Consider the following 17,958-nt stretch of genomic DNA (forward strand, 5'->3'; position numbering starts at 1 on the left):
GGTGTTCCCTACGGAAGCCTGTTTCTGCCACTGAATAAAAAAAATGTTACTGTGACTTTTTATCTCACAATTCTGACTTTTTGCCTCAGAATTGCATGATATAAACTCACAATTACGAATTATAAACTCAGAAATGCAAAATATAAATTCACAGTTCCAACTTTTTCTCAGAATTGCATGTCAAACTCACAATTGCGAGTTATAAAGTCAGAATTGCAAGATATAGTCATATTTCCGACTTTTTCTCAGAATTGCGTGACAAACTTACAACTGCGAGTTATAAAGTCAGAATTGCAACTCCAATTCTGACATTTTTCTCAGAATTGTGAGATATAAACTTGCAGTTGCGAGTTCTAAAGTTTATATCTCAAAATTCTGACTTAACCCGCAATTGCATGTATTCTGAGAAAAAGTCACAATTCTGAGATATTAACTTATAATCAGAATTGTGAGTTAATATATTTTTAATATTTTATATCATGTAATTCTGAGAAAAAAGTCAGAATTGTCAGTTTGTATCATGCAGTTCTTAGAAAAACATGTAAACTCGCAATTACGAGAGAAAAAGTCAGAGAAGAAGTCACAATTACCTTTTTAAATTTTTTATTCAGTGGCGGAAATGCGCTTTCATAGTTCCCTGTCAAAAATGACCGGCCAACAAAATATTGCTTAGAAATGTCTTGTTACACTATATTATTACTAAATATTGGATTCAGTCTTTTTATCAACTTCTTTCTTTCAGTTAGCATTGGCTTTGTATTTCATAGCCTTTTTGAGTGAACATTGCTAAAATGATCCAGAAATAATGTTTATTTTTTTCTGATCAAAAATTGAGTTCCAATAAATCAACACCTGTGCTAATTGAACGAAATCAAGTTGACAAAAAGACTGAATCTAAGATTTATGACAATAGCATAATGACAGCAATTTTTAAAAGGCTGGTGATTTTAGACCAAAAACCACCAAATTAGGTGCTGATTTTCAGCATAGCACAAAGGTTATTTTTTCATAATAGAGAGCATTATCATGTCTCATGGCTGGATTCCGTCTGTCGTCAATTTAATTTCACCTTCTGCACACTTTTCACAGAAGGGATGAGATCAGGAGATGGCGGTCTGACAAATGATAAATGGGTGCACATTTATTTTCTGCTAACTTCCCTGAACTGTACCAGTGAGCCCTGTAAAGATGTGGTGTGAATTTGCTTTATACAAGCGCATATGAAACGCCACAAGTAATTTTCAAGTATTTGCCGAATGTCATTTAGAAGGAAACTTGTGGGGACACCGTGTTACAAATCTGCAGAATCTGAAAATGAGACATTCGAACTGCAGGTGGCCTCCAAAGATGACTGAATGTGGTGACACTACAAGGTGACATATTTCCAGGTCATTGCTTTGATGAAGTAGAAGGGGGAAATGAGGGTGTTGATCATAACCTCAGCCAGCCAAAAATATCTATTTCAGGGCTGGAAAGTTGTTCTCTAAGCGGATATATATGGAATACAAGTCTGATTTGCAAAATGAAAGTCATAACGGCAAAAGATGTACAGCTCATATTCGAATATCCGATGATGTGCTACAAGCGGCCTTTCCTAAAAAAGATTTTACAGCAGTATCTCTATTTATCTCAAGTTAAAATATAACGCTCATTTGGAAGTCTCCATGAAAATTAATAAAGAGTTCAATAATTCAATGTGAATAAAACTATTTGCCGTTTGCCCTTGTGAATCCTCTGTGCTACTTTTTTTTTTAGTATGTACATGATTGATGGACCTCTGTGTGCTTTGAATGAGAACTTTTGATCATTTGGAACAGAAATAGGAACATTTGCACACATGGATGATCAAACTGAAAGGAGACCCCTTTCCTTTCTACGTACCTACACCAGGAGCCAAATGTTTTTCCACATCATTTTAACTTAAATCAGTAGAATAATGAATTTTACATTTCACTGCCTTCCTCTCTTCCTTTTAACAGTTCGTAGAAGCGTGCTATCATTGACTGGCAAGCCGCAATCTCTTGGGATTACAGTACTTTGTTTAATAAATGTCCCGTATAATAGAATCACAATCTATGTATTGAGATGCAAGTATACAACATCTAGCGGTTTAATATTCATGATCTTCAAGATGATGGTTTTAAATATTTATCATATTTTGAAAATCGTAGAATATCATCAGTATTCAGAGAAGTAAGTCGGCCCGAGCCCCAGCAGTAATCACCTGGCTGAGAGGTTTAAGTTATAACTTTATGATAACAGAATAGGTAATTTAGCAGTTCTTTGTTATTCCCTGCGGTCATTATATGCGATATATTAAAAGGAGCTCTAAGCGAAGGTGATGTGGGTTTTGGCATAAATGGATTTGAAAAAAATGGACGCCGTTATTGGAGAAGGCAGTGAGCAGCTTGAAAAGATTAACGATTTGATCCTGATTCTGTCATAATAGGACACTGGTAAATTTGTTGTCTTGAATGCATAATGGCCCAGGTTAACACGGCACCTTTGTTGTCACGTTATCCGTGAACCTGTGAATGCGGCTGAGAAAAATAACACTAATTCGCAGAGGAGACATCAGATGGTACTCTGAAAACGATGCAAGCGCAGTCACGTCAGTCGAGAGTTGGCTATGAATTGCGTGCCTGGTAGAAGGCGACAAAAAAATCAGGCCTAATTATAATGCAAGCTGCGATTCGCATTTTGAAAAAAGAATTAGTACTATAGCCGGAGAATAATAAAAGTAGCAAATCAAGCCATATCCCTGCCGCTTGTTTTCACACGAGCAGGGTATGATCACAGAAAGCATGTTGAATGTGAAACATTCAAACCTCCATTCAAAGAGCGTCCCAGAGGGCACATAACTGTCTTTGTCATCCACAAGTATCTTTGAATCTTGGAAGACGCCGAGGTCCCTCTGCAGAGGAAAGAGAATACCTGGTTGAAATGCATCAGCTGCATTTAAATGAAGCCAAAGTGAGGAAATCAATTCAGGTGGTAAACTGAATTTACCACATGGAAACACCAGCATCCATTTAAATTGGCAAGTAAACCTCAGTGCATCTCCTGAACGGGCTCAGCGAAGATGAAATGGACTCCAACCGGCTCTTCAACTATAGCACTATATGGCTGTTTACTTATGCTCTGCTTGTGTGTCTGCAGATATTGGGCCCTTACCGCAGGGACCCCACTGGAATTGAATAGCATTTCTCCTCACACAAACATGTTCACCTCCATTGCTTTTGCTCCACGGTGGCTCGGCGAAATTGTCAGGCACTACAAATAAAAGCTCATGCTTATGTGGCAGGTGAAGCGGACAAAAACAACATGTGTGGATAAAGAGTTCTCCTGAACGTGAGGTGCGAATCGTCAATGTGCCCACCTTTAAACGGCATTCAGAATGCCTGGAGGCCTTTTATCTGGCCTGTCTGCCTTGCCCCATCACTTCTCATTATCTTCTGCTGAATATCACAATCTAGCCAATTCCAGACTGAATAAGTCGCTTCCTGCCTTCTCCTAAGGTTTATTTGCCAGCCACAGGAGCGAGAAGGGAAGAGGCTAGATATTGCTGGTCATTTCCTGAACTACTCACAGCTCTCAGATGTATTTTATTTCCTGTTTTAATGAGCCCCTTGACAGCTACCGCTAAAAATGCTTGCAGTGTGAGCTTTGCCTTCGACGCTGGGTATCTCTGTGTACGGAGGAAAGCAAACTACTAATCAGAGATATGGTCTTGCGCAGAGAGCTACTTCATTTTTTTTTCGTTAGACCAATGAGGCCTATCGATCTGAATTAGGTATTCTGAAATGATCAGGCCACACAAAAGATCTTTGAGAGTATTCGAAAAGACTGCCGGAGGGCAGTCCTTCTTGTCTTTGAATGTGAGAAGGTCACCACATTCATATGAATATATTGATCTTTGCAAAACGTGTGACATGGCCTCTTTAAATAGCTTCGTCCTCCCTATGCACAGACAGACAAAGTTTTTAGTTTAGAAGGTGAAAATTCATTCAAAGTGTGCAGTCACAGAGAAATTTCGTAAATTTTCACTGGCAAAAAAGGTTAATTGTCTATTATCACTAGTGTAGTGATGTACGAAGTACAGCTCTTACAGAATACTTTCAAACTAAGTTTTATGTTGGTCAACATTGAATCCGAGTGACCAACTTGAACCTGTGTTGAGAAACTTTGCACCCTCATGCGAAATTCCTGATCACGTAGATTGAAATGATTAGTGTGTCCGCATTATATTTTGTCAATGGAATTGCTAGGGCTGGGTATTGACACAAATTTCACGATTTATAAACCAGCAAAGGACCAGCTTAAACCAGCATCAAAACCTACCTAACCAGCATCCCAGCATCAAAATATACCTACTAGCATATGCTAGTTTTTTCACCAGGGTTGTGAATACACTCTTCCCTTTCAACTTGTCAAGCATAGAGAATCCATATACATATACACAAACAAATATATATATGTATATATATATACTGCCCTCCAAAAGTTTAGAAACACCCCTGGCAAAGTGTGGTTTTGGACGATATTTTGGACAAGCATAAATCCTCATAATTTTTTGGTGCAAATACATTAAAGTAACTTGACTTTATCATTGAAGACCAGCAATAATAATTTTAATTTTGATTACATAATAATGGCAATACATACATGTCAAATATACATGTGTTGTCGCCTATCAGTGCAAAATTATCACAAATTAAAAAGGATTCATGCCAATATTGTCCAAAACCCCACTTTTCTACGACATTTCCAAACTTTTGGAGGGCAGTCCAGTACTGTTTAGTAAAACTGAGTAAAATGAATGTATATGATGCAACAGAATTTGGACTAATAATAATTTTAAAAAAGGAAAAAAAAAAGACTGCATTGTAACATAAGCATAAAGAAAGTCTAATTTGCTGCACCAAGACCTTATAGTCATTGTTTCAGTATTGTATTACTATGGACTTTCAGCTCAAGGCAATGGATCTAAATTGCATTTACGTTGAGCTCTGATAAAGCTGCTCTAGGTCTAAGTGCACTGTGGGTAGTCTACCTTTCCATGTGAGAGGGTCAGGCAGATTAAAACCTGCTTTGAAAATCCCAGTCTTCCGCAGCACTATCTGCAGGGGAAACTCAGTCTCTCTGATCACTGGCTTTAAATGAGATGTAAAATTAACTTCCAGTCTGGCATATGAAGGTCAGACTCTTGAAGTGGTTCTTTCAGTGAAACACTGTCTATTTTCATTGGAAAAATTCCCCTGGGCATGTGTTGTAATTTAGAAAAGGGAACTGACAGTGTGGTTTTCAGTATTTTTCACACACATATTGTAGCTTTTATTGTATTCAAAAAAGTTGCGCTAAAAACAGTTCATCAAAAAATAGAAATAAATTAAATACTTATGAATAATAGAAAAAAAATCTCTTTTTTAACTTTTACTTACACAAACATCTTCCAAGTTTATACTTTGAAGACACAATGTTCTAGTGTATTTTGAAAGTTTTTTATGTTAAAATCAAAGAACTGCAAGGACTCCAACTGTGACCAACTGTGTTTGTACTGGTGGGCAATATCCTGTTGGCATCCACTGTCACTCTCTTTGATGATGCCAGTTGAGCATAACGCAGGATAAAATTTTCTTTTTCATTTTGGCAGAACAATAACTGTCAGTGTGGTGGATCTTTTGCATGCATAACTAAATTCATCCTATGATCATCTTTCTTCAATAGACCATCTCTGTTTACAGAAATGAAACCTTCTGATGAACATATTAACGTTCTGAATACATCTTTAAACTACTCTCATTATGCATTAATTACATCGTGCTTGCCGTGACTCCAGCTACTAATCAAAAGTGAAAATGTCATCAAAATGCCACCTTGATAATCAAAAATAGTAATACCATTCTTGTTTATCTCAGCTGTATAAACACTAAAAATCATTTCATGAATGTACTGCATTATTTACACAGGGCAGAATCCTTCTAAGTCTCTGAAACTAATACAATTTGACTTCATAACTTCGATCTTTCAAGACTTGGAATTTTACAGTTTCAGTCAATGTGATTATGACTGTTTTGATTTGCCAAGCAGCATATACAATGAATAATTTCTGAAATGTATTTCTCCAACCACATCAACCAGTCAACATGCAATGTTTAAGAGAAGGTTATCTCTAATGACCCCATTTGTCACTGTTTGATACATCTTAAAGGTCATTCTTGGATCTTGAGATTAATTGAAGATATAAATCAAATACTTCAAAGCTAGCTGGCCTTGATTTCCACCTCAAAAATAATGAAATGTTTTGTTAAAATTATAATAAAATAATAATAAAATCCCATCAGTTTTCATTAAATAAACTTAACTTTTTTACTAATATTATCGTCATCATTTGTTTCTGCCACAAAAAATGTAAAATCATGTATGTGTTACCACATAAATCAATGATTTAAAAAAGCATTTTTGGCAAATCCAGTTAATTTACCTTATAAATAACGTTATGACTGTTTGTGCTAGCTGTGGTGTGATCTCCTTAAAACTTTGCTTGCGTTGTGAGGAGTTCTATCATATGACATGAATATTGCGTGTATGTGTGAAAAACCGATATCGCCCCCCCAGTGGCTGATTTCTTCCAAATTTCTCATAGACCTTTGGGGCTGTGAGCCAAATGGGCCCACCGTGTTTCGTTCCAATCAGCCTCCGTTAACCTTGTCTAATAGGTCCTCAAACTTCATCGGCCAATGGCGGCTATGTTTTTTTTTGAGATACACAAATGTCCTTATAGACACTTATGGCACTTTGGACCAAGACCGTGCTCAGCCATTGGTGGTGCAGTTACAGCCATTTTTATGTTTTTCTCTCTTATAGATTCACCAAGTGGCCAAGCTTTGTGATTCTTGTCCTGTAACCTCAGATTGAGCTCTTACATAAGTGTTCTGAGTTTGGTGAAGATATCTCATTCCGTTCAAGAGTTATAGGCATTTTACTAAAAGTGGCCCTGCCCCTTTCAAACATTTTGGCGCTCCTTTGAAACCGTGACTCAAAAGTTTAACTTTTTTTTTGATAATTATTGATATTCACACTTAATCTTTCTGCATTGGCTTAGTTCTGATCGGGCGAAAAACCTAGGGCTACTTTACAAAAGTAGTTTTTCCAGAAAATCCGAAATACCCGAAAATTTCACTAGGCTCACTATCAAATCTGAGGCATGCGTTTTGTCCGGCATGAGCCAAGGACAAGTCTCTACGACTTAAGGTTTGGTCTGCACGATCAGTTTTACGTGGAGATTACTGATCCTTGGTCATTTAAACAATTACAATAAGGTTTCAGTGCTATGTGCTTGAACCCCTAAAAATTTAAAAAAGGTATTATGACTTTGTATTTCAAATTTCTGACTTTCATTTTCACAATTACAAGTTTATATCTTGCAATTCTAAATTCACAGGCATATCTCGCAATTCTGACTTTTTTAAATTAAAATTGCAAGAAAAAAAAAACAGAACTCAGAAAATCTGAATCAAGAAACCAGCTTCCAAGCACTGTATCGGCACTTTGGGAACTTTATTCTAACCATCAAATTCAAGGATGATTAATATCTGAATAGTTGCACTGTATACAGATGTTCTCTGAGTCTGACTGCATAACATAACGTTTATTGTTGAGTGCACTGCTCTTCTAGTTGCTCTGCCCATTCCAGTTAAGTTACTGCAGGGTGCACAAATCATTCCTGGACTGCTCATGTCAAGCATGTAACCGATGTCATGCAAGTGTGAGGAAAAAATATTCTGTGATATAAGCCTCCAGCCAGGCTTACTTTTCAGTAGCTAGTTCATGAAGAGATGCAACTTTCCCCTCTGACTACTTTATTCTTTTTAACTTTGAATCATTGGCATAAAGCTTGTTTAATACTCTGTGGTATAAAATAATGACTATGGAGTCTAAATGTGTTTCTTTCTTATAAAGGTTTTGGTAAGACGGCACAAAACAAAAGACCCTGCCACTGTGGTAGAATCCTGAGCGTCATTTATCTTGTCCATTATTTCAGGAGCTGCATTGTGTAAAAGTGTGAAAAGCTCCCATTTCCCTCACATCTTCACAGAGTTGTGTTGAGGATGGGGAGTAATAATAATCACAGCTTTCATGCATGAGCAGGTAGACTCAGTTCTGTGTGCTTGAGAGAATTTCAAAAGTCATTTCAGTTATTAAGTGACTGGTTTTGCTGTATTGTTTTGTCTTAGGTTACTTTAGCATGGATGAGTGGACTCCTTTGATCAAGCCTTAAACTCGTTCTTTCAACCGGGAAGACTGGGAGCAATTGTAATGGGGGTAATTGTGACACACCAAATTTCTTCAATCAAATATAAGCCAGAGTAAAGACACTTGCTTGGTAAAGTCTGAGAAAAAGGATTGATTGATTTTGAGGTATGATTTCTTTATAAATTTATTTTATCGTATTGTTCATATATGTGACCCTGGACCACAAACCCTTAAGTAACACTTAAGTAGTCTTAAGTAGCACAGGTATATTTGTAGCAATAGTCAAAAATACATTGCATGGGTCGAAATTATAGATTTTTTTTTTTTTTTTGTCAAAAATCATTGGAACATTAAGTAAAGATCATGTTCCAGGAAGATATTTTTTAGATTTCCTACCATAAATATATCAAAAACTGAACCACAAGTAATATGATTTAATTGGTTATCACTTGTAGGTGACACTGTTATCAAATCGATGTGGTGTGTTCAGTGTGAGGTGACAATGACGCACACAAAGTTTAGTGTCAATATGTCAAAGTTTTGAAAAGATAAAGCCTCAGAGACATTTTGGCATCATGACTCAAATTTGTTGCATTGCTATACAAAAACGGTTTTGTCTATCAACACAAAATCCATAACTTTATGTCAGAACAGTCTGAAGACGATCTGACTCGATTTTGGTGAAAATCGGACCAAAGGTCGTAGAGGAGTTTGAAAAAGAGGTTTTCAACATATATCAAAATGACAGACAGGAAGTTCGACCAGCTATGGCATAATTAGTATGTATGTTGTCGGCATGACCCAGGGAATGTTTTGAGACCAGTTTCATTACAATATGCTAATGCAAACAAAAGCTATTAGCATATTTTTATTATTAATGATTAATGAATGGTTTTTCACTCTTGACCAACAGGTGGCGCTGTTACCAAATTGTTGTGGCATGGTCAGTGTGAGGTGACAATGGCACATGCAAAGTTTGGTGTAAATTTGTCAAAGCTTTGCAGAGATGCAGGCTCAGATGCAGTTTGGCATCTTTCCAGCAAATTCGTTGATGCGTTAACTGAAAACTGTTTTGTATTTTCAAACAAAATCCATAACTTTTTGCCAGCATGGTCTGAAGATGATCCAAGTCAAATTTGGTGACAATTAGACCAACGGTCTAGGTAGGAGGTTGACCCTGGTGAAAAAACCAGCAATACCTATGCTGGTAGGTATGTTTTGATGCTGGTTTAAGTTGGTCCTTTGCTGGTTTATGCTGGTCCTTAGTTGGTTTATGCTGGTCCTTGACCAGCAACATAACCAGCATAAACCGGCAAAGGACTAGCATAAACCAGCATCAAAACATACCTAATCAGCATATGCTGTTTTTTTCACCAGGGGAAAAAGTACGTTTTGAACATTACGTTTAGCCAATTTTGGCATAATTGTTATCGATGTTCTCTGCATGATCCAAGGAATATATTGAGATCACTTTCATTACAATAGGCCAATTTAATCAAATGTTATTAGCATTTTTTTAATTTCTTTATAACTTTCGGCCACAAGGCCAAACTATTTGAGTACTGTTAGGGCATGGTGCCGAAGGTACAGTTGTGAGTTTTGTAACAATACGCTAATGTGTTCGTAAAATATAGCATTTTACAATAAAATTCTAAATGGCTGACATGGGAAAATTGGGTATGGTTTGACTCGGCATGCTCCTCCGAATCTTTTTGCCAGCATGGTCTGAAGATTATCTGAGCCAATTTTGGTAAAAATCAGACAAACCGTCTAGGACGAGTTCCAAAAAAGTAGGTTTTATGAACTATTAAAAATAGAGAAAAAACTAAACCTTACAATTTTTAAATTTTGGTGTCCAACTGACTCGGCATGAGCCAAGGAATCAATGGAAAAAGAATTTTCTTTCCAGACCTTATGGTTCAAGTTTAAAGTTATTAGCATAAAATGATTGAAAATTTGGACAAGTGGTGGCGCTAGAGTTTGAGTTACAGACTTCAAACTTATTATGGTTAATGTTGAGACTGTCCTCTACTCTACTAGTGTGCCAAATTTCACAACTTTCCCGCAAGTGGTTCTATGGGCTGCTATAGAGCCAAGAGCAGAAGAAGAAAAAAAAGAAGAAAGCCAACGGATACAATACTAATAATACTACTAGTTTAGTTATTTATTAAATCAGTTATTTAGATATGATTTTGATTATTAAAATTTGTTAAAAATAAAATATAATTTCTGTTAAACTTTTAATAAATTGCTGTTAAATAGTGTAAATTTTAGGAATTCAATTAATTAGACATGCTTTTTGATTAATAAACTTTAATTTAGCCATTAAAACAGATTCTAGAATAATTAAAACGGCAAAAAGAATGGAATCTGGAAAAAAATGAAATGGAATTTGAGGAAAAATAAAACTGACTTCATGTGCCCTAGCTCTTATTTAAGGTACAGTGGATTGATATAATTTATTTTTTAAATTTTCATAATTTATTTGTATTAATGCAATGTTATGATGTAATATCCTCATTATAAATCTAGTTATTTTGGTACATATAAATATTACTCAGGCAAGCATGTTTGCAGAAGTCTGTGAGTTATGATTGAAAGTGTAAAAATTATAATTGGCCCGGTCTGTCATAGCAGGTGAAAAACATCATGATTATGTTTAGATTCTTTTAACCTTCGAATTATATTTTTTCTGTCTCCATTATTCTCAGTAACCCCTAAACCAATATCTCATTGTCAATATTCTCAATAAAGTTGCCACTTTCAAAAAAAAAAGAAGTGTGTTTAATATGCATGTATTCTCGCGCTATTCAAACATCAGGCATGATGCTAGAATTACCTAGTAATGAGTGTTTGGCTTTTGGCAGAGTAAATGATTAGCACAGACCAACTATGCCAGTCCAATTTAGATACAGAATGGAATGAAGGGACTTTGGTTGCCATTAACGCTAATGACATTCAGGCAATTATATCCAAACCATGTCTTTCCCAATTAAAAGAAAAATACTCAACAGGAGCAGGTTCAAAATGCTTTTATCAGAGCCATTTTACAAATGGCCCAACCATGTCAGTGAGTCAACAGTAAATATATTCCTTATTAGACAAATCCATTAGTCGCAGGATGCACAATCTATAAAACTAAAACTAATGTGTATAAAGCCAGTCTAGGCGCAGACTTGTACCTTAGATCCTCATCTAAAACCTTTGGTGCCACCAACACTGAATGTTGCGCAATTGCACAGTACGTCGAGTGTATTATTTAAAATAAAGAAGGCAGTACCACAGACCGCAGAGAGAAAAGTAACAAAGAAAATAGATTTTTTGAAAGGAAACAAACAGTACAGAATACAGAGCGAGATGATGGAAAGGAAATCAAAGGAATGGTCATCATGAGGAGAAAATGAAAACATTCACCGTGCACATGAAAACTACAAGCACAATATATCCCTTATCAAAGCACGTCTGTACACCTTGTGGATTCTTCAACAACCTGGACCTCACTATCAAAGACAGGCGAATGTGAGCGAGCAAACAAGTAGTCGCTGTTGTGGAAAGTGCAGCGTTTCAGATGCAGCCAAATAAAGAGGAAAAACTTGCGAGGAGTGTGTGAAATTCCCCTAGCTTATTACTGAAAATGCTGATCTGGTCCTCATTTTACATTTAAACTATACTAGCTATACTCTACCGTGACTCCTAAAACCATACTGCTTTTCGTCTTAAAGAGGCTATAGAGGAAAAGCACTGACGATTATAGCCTTGAGCAGCAAGGGAAAAAAGAAAAATGTAGGTTACTTTAATGAAAGATTTCGGTGTAGCCTATAGCTGCTATTGTGGGATGTGTCAACCATTATTTTAGCTGTGAATGATTTTTCCTTCAAGCACTTCCTTTGTTCTAGAGCAATGGCTTTCAACTGGTGTGCCGCAAGTCTGTAATGATTGGGTCACGGACATCAGAGGAAAAAATTCTCAATGCAGATAATAAAATGGAAGTATCTAATTGTGTGTAGCATTGATCGCAAAATTAAACTGGCTTGCCAACATTCAAAAGGCAGAAAATACTTCCCATACCTTTAGTTTTTGACGTCTAATCTTATGACCTGTCAAAAATTGGCTTACCAACATTTAAAAGGCAGAAAATACTTTTGTTGGTGACAAGTTATGACCTAGACCTACTAGGAATTCATTATTTGGCATATGTATAACAGTTAATAACAGATCTTCGCCATATTTAATTTTTGACATGAATGGAAATGAGGCTGTGAGGGATAGAAGCACAGTGCATAGATTGTACTATTGCTTAACAAGATGCTAATTGTACAGATGATGAAACGTTTTTCCAAAAAAAAATTTATACAGCATCTGCCAATGTAAAGACTGTAAGTCTATCCATCACATAAATTCATTATGTGGCGTAAGGCTTGCTTATTACATGGCTTGCAGGAATACTTCATTTTGATTGGTCAGTTTTGAATTTCAACACAATCAATTAGGGAATTAAAGCCAAACCCTTTCACTTTGCATAGTAAGCAAGTATATAAATACACTTAACACACTCTCATGCAGTTTGTGTCTATTTTATGTGCAAATTGGTGGCTAATTCGTATGATGTTATTTCTAGCTTTCTTACGATCTGTTAATGCCCCGTGGACGGTTAGGTTTGGACCTTCATGATTTTTTTTTTTTCTTAAAATCATGTAAATATATATGTTTTCTTATGAGATGTTGTTTGTGTGCACTACGTATAACTAGAGTTGGAGACAATTTTGAGAGAGGCCCCGATTTCTCACAACACCAAACTCGCTCCCTTGTTACATACAAATGCAACTGGCAATAGACTTAAAAATAAAGGTGCTTTGAAAGGTTCTTCGCATTAATGCCATAGAAGAACCATTTTTGGTTCCACAAAGAATCATTAGGTCCACGGTTCTTTAAAGAACCGTCTCTTTCTTACTTTTTATAATCTGAAAAACTTTCTTTCGCCACAAAGAACCTTTTGTGAAGCAGAAAGGTTCTTCAGATGTTAAAGGTTCTTTGTGGAACCATTTAGACAAAAAAGGTTCTTATATGGCATCGTGAAGTACCTTTATTTTTAAGAGTGTAGTTGTGAAAATGAGGAGGACTTCGGTATTAATATTAGGTCTACTGCAGCTAAAGCTGCAATTTTGCATGTTGTTGCAAGGTCAATTGTTTCATATTGTTTGGGCTATTTTAGCAGAAGATTTAAGATATATGCATAATTGTAAAGTCATTTAAATTCAGATATACTGTATATTTATGCCCCCATACTGCACGTATTTATTTTATGACTAGTGGATAGTTGACCTAAAAATGGAAATTCTGGCAATTATTACTCACCCTCATGTTGTTCCAAACCCATAATACTTTAGTTCATCTTCAGATCACAAATGAAGATATGAAGAGTTCATTTGCAAAAACAGATAACTCTTTTCAATTTTAAAAAATCATGTTTTTTCATTGTTCATTCCAATTAATCTTAATCAAACTGCAGTTGGGTTATTTTGATTAAGTAAAAATAACATTTGATTAGTAAAAAAAATACAGCTAACTAACACAATAAAACACAATAAAACATGAACAGTTATCTGTTTTTGCAAAAAAAAAAAAAAAAAAAAAAAAAAAGATATTTTGGTAGTACTTTATTGTACATGTACTTACTATAGTAATTACAATAACTAGGTAATCACTAGGTACTAACCCTAAACCTAACCCTACCCATGTACTTTGTACATGTACTTTAAAATAAAGTGCAACCAATATTTTAGATGAAATCCAAGAGCTTTCTGACACTGCATAGACCACAACGCAACGTTCAAGGTTCAAGAAAGGTAGTAAGAGCATTGTTAAAATAGACTGTGTAACATCACTGGTTCAACCATAATGCTATGAAGCTATGAGAATATTTTTTGTGTAAAGAAAATAATGACTTTATCTTCTGTGTAAATCTTTGCTGCCATTCACGAGAATACCACGTTCTGACATAGTCTATCTCTCTTAGTTCATTGTTGGTATATTCTGGTTCAAATTAGTAAGGCCAGGCAAAAAATTACAATCTTGATAACACACAAACATCTCAGAGACGTCTATTTGATGTCTGCGTTTACATCTGGAAGAAGTATTTTTTAGACTGTTTGTTCATCTGCAATACATCTATAGGATGTTTCCTATCAGATGTCAAATAGACGTCTTTTAGACGTCTTTAAGATGTTTATAATTTAGAATGTATATAAAGCTGACATAATACAGACGTCTGTCAGATGTTTGTACACAGCAGAAGCCTTCTAGATCAAGTGACCTTTAACAGACATCTTGCAGATGTACGTGTGCTATCTGGGAAGTCATCATCACTGTCGAATGTTTACAAAAGACTATTTTATGTACAGCATACATCTTCTTCTGCTTGCAAACAAGGGACAGCGAGTTCTACATCGTGATACTTTCCTGAACGCACGGCGAAGACTGACAAACAAATCAACAAATTGTTGTATAAAGACCTTTTTGTGCACAAAAAGTATTTTTGTAGCTTCAAAACATTACGGTTGAACCAGTAATGTCACATGGACTATTTTATCGATGTCCTTACTACCTTTCTTTGCCTTGAGTGTGGTAGTTTCGTTTCTGTCTACGAAGGGTCAGAAAGCTCCCGGATTTCATCAAAAATATCTTAATTTGTGTTTCGAAGATGAACAAGGTCTTACAAGTTTGGAAGGACATGAGTAATTAATGACAGAATTTGTATTTTTTGGGTGACTGTCCCTTTAAGCATTCTAACGGGGTTATGTAATATCAGTAAATGGTAAATCTTTAATTTTAAGGACATTTTTGTTTACTTTGGCAATATTATATAAACAACACAAAAAGCACTTGGTCTAAGAGAATTATGAAATCGGAAAAATGGACGAGACATCCAGCATGCAGTAACTTCTCGAAACAAACAGCAGCATGGCTGCATGGGCCACCGATGACACAAACAAGATCTGACCTGTGTCATTTTACATCTTGCCCTTTTCATCGACTCGTTTTTGGAGACGTCACACGCAATAGGCTAATAGAAAACAAAGTGCGTGTTTGCAGGAGGACGTCTCGAGCTTGCAGGGCGCTAAAGCCCGGGTGGTCAAAACTCACTCATTTAAATAGTATTGCCGTATCAAGAATAACCACCCGCTTAACTGCTCCATCACGAGCTACAGGGAACAGGTTGCCTGGGAAACGGCCGCATGGCAACAGGATCAGAGCCGGGGGGTTGTCTGCTGCTAGCTCTGCTCCCGTTTCCCATTTCCTCACTAGATGGTGTGCAAGCCACTGGAGAGTCGACTTCCTCCCGCGGTCAGGTTCCGATCAAAACAAATCTGGGAAACTACACGGAACGCCATTTCTCGGGGTTTTCGCGGAGGATTATTATATTTTCATCCAGATACTTATATTTTTATTTTTGATAACGGCGCGGATCGTGCTCCATTCGGCGGTGATGGACATAATGATTGCAGTGCAGGATGCGTGCGTCTCCGGTCAGTGGCTCACCGCTATAATTCTTAGTCTTTGCTGCTTTTTACCATCGTGTTTGCCCGCTGGACAAACTGTGGACTATGCGTCCAGCGAGAGCGTGGTCAGCAGACAGGGAGACACCGCGCTGCTCAGGTAAGGAGACTCAAGTCACTGTAGAAGTGTTCAAACTAAACTTGGCTGGCACCTGCCTCAGTCGCACTGCTCTGCTCGCAGTTTTGTAAACAACGCTCGGCAGATCCCCCCAGTGCCGCTCCGTCACTTTTATTTGGGTCACAAACCCTGCTCATTCCCACACAGACCAGAACACTTTGGGACCGTGATGATTTTTTCCGAAATATTCTCGAGTTTGGGAGATGAGCTGGCTCGGTTATAGATTTTTAAAGTCTAGGGTCCTGATTATCTCTATGAGGGGTTGCATAAGGAGCTGGGGAAGGGGGTAGACTTTTGTAAACCCCGCCAAGCGGAACACTTTGCACAATTACAATGAAGTCATTCATGATTCCCACCGTCCGAAAGAGCCCCAAGAATGTTTGCGTTGTGAAAATAAAATAAAGTTGCACACGATTATATGCGGGGTTAATGGGCGATCTGAGTCACGTCAAGTTATGAGTAGTTTGTAATAAACATGTTAACAAAATTCCAACCCATCCGCGTTTATTGAAAGCTTTTTCATGGGTGTGTCTGACGGTAACTGATGCAAGTGTCTAACGCCAAGTTTTAATTTTATTTAAGTTTCGCAAGTCGATTCTTGACGTTTGCTGCTGGATGTTATACTCTAATTTAAATAAAATATTTTTTAAAAAATATCAGTCATAGGGAGTCTATGCATTTTTCTGCTTAGTAATTGATCCAAACGTCGTTTATATATCGTCTTCCGCGAAATCTAACTTTCAAAATCATTTGAAACATTTTTATATGCGTTAGTATACACGCTTGACTGTTTGCAATTGTAGCGTGTCCCCCTTTTCATTTCTAAATATGTTTAAGCACAGAACCTCTATTAATGGGAAGTTCGATTCATTTCCCAGAGTCGGTTCTTTCGAACAGTTCATTTCAGTGAACCTGTTCAAAAACCCATTTAGCAATTCTTTTACGTAAGTGCGTCATCACGTAGTGCGAAACACCCTGGCGCGGCACGTTGCATCCTCTAAAAGTAATATGTAAATACTATAGTTACTACAGTTTTCTGGTTTTGTTATTCACGTAGATGTTTATTATAATGTCACGTCTTCCAGTGCATTATGCTGTAGCCAAAATAGTTAAGTGATTTAGAACCTGATATTTGTGTTTCAGTACATTACATTCATTAAATTCAGTTAGGCTACATCTCTCAGCATGCTTTAAAATAAAATATTATTTATGAAAAACTGTCAGCTGACTCATCGGGTGTCAGCTTGTTACAAATCGCACAAGACAGAGACACTTCACTGTTTAAAGAGTCAGTGACTGCAGAACTACTCAGAATGATTCAGTCCGATTCGTGAACTAATCGTCCAAAGCCGGTTTATTGAATCGGTCAAACGATTCATTGAAAAGATCCGACTCAAAAGAACCTACAAGAGGTATCATTAGAGTTTACTACATAACTCTTTGTTTTATGTAATCCTGGGGAAATGTATAAAAGCTATGTAAGTTCTTAAGTAATGGTTGTTATGTTATCTATTTGTGTTGGTTGCGTCAAGCTATCTACTGAAAAACTCACCCACTGTTATGATGTCAGTGAGGTAGAGCTTTGTGGGAAAAAAAAATGATGGACCATCACCCTTTGTTCGCTCCTTGTTGCCTCAAAATTGTTTGCTTGGCTTTAAGTGACAGTCAATTTCTACCATTGGTTATGTTTAGCAGGCTATTCAGACATCAGTTTTGCACCTTGCTGTTTTTTGCCAGAAAGCCTTGATTGTTATCTTAGTTTTTTTCCCTTATCCCCGCTTTGACTAAAATACACCCTAGAATGTTTTTTATATTGTTGTTACATTTTCAGAAGTGAAGGTACTTATGCCAAGTATTTTCAGTGTGACAACATTATTGTATCTCAGAATTGGGTAAGAAATTGTAATGGGAGGCTATTGTGCACTGTGAATAGGGCTGTCATGAGTGTCCCAGATGATCAGAGAATGTCAGTTGGTGGTCTGTGAATGCTTAGTGCCTGCACTTTAAACGTGTCCCTCACCGGCGTCA

The 17,958-nt window shown here is 36.8% G+C and overlaps 1 protein-coding gene across 3 annotated transcripts in view; it reads left to right on the forward strand.

The window, feature by feature from the left end:
* Positions 1-15,332: 15,332 nt before the first annotated feature.
* The window catches only part of negr1 (neuronal growth regulator 1), a 141,260-nt gene continuing 138,634 nt past the window's right edge, over positions 15,333-17,958 (forward strand). The window contains exon 1 of one of the 3 annotated variants that reach the window (XM_051111970.1): positions 15,333-15,912. In XM_051111970.1, the coding sequence (XP_050967927.1) occupies positions 15,743-15,912 (170 nt within the window). In that variant the 5' untranslated portion in view covers positions 15,333-15,742. The remainder of the gene's footprint in view (positions 15,913-17,958) is intronic. The other 2 variants (XM_051111971.1, XM_051111972.1) reach the window with 2 other exon arrangements.

Source organism: Labeo rohita, chromosome 6, assembly GCF_022985175.1.
Source record: "Labeo rohita strain BAU-BD-2019 chromosome 6, IGBB_LRoh.1.0, whole genome shotgun sequence".
Taxonomy (NCBI): Eukaryota; Metazoa; Chordata; class Actinopteri; order Cypriniformes; family Cyprinidae; genus Labeo; species Labeo rohita.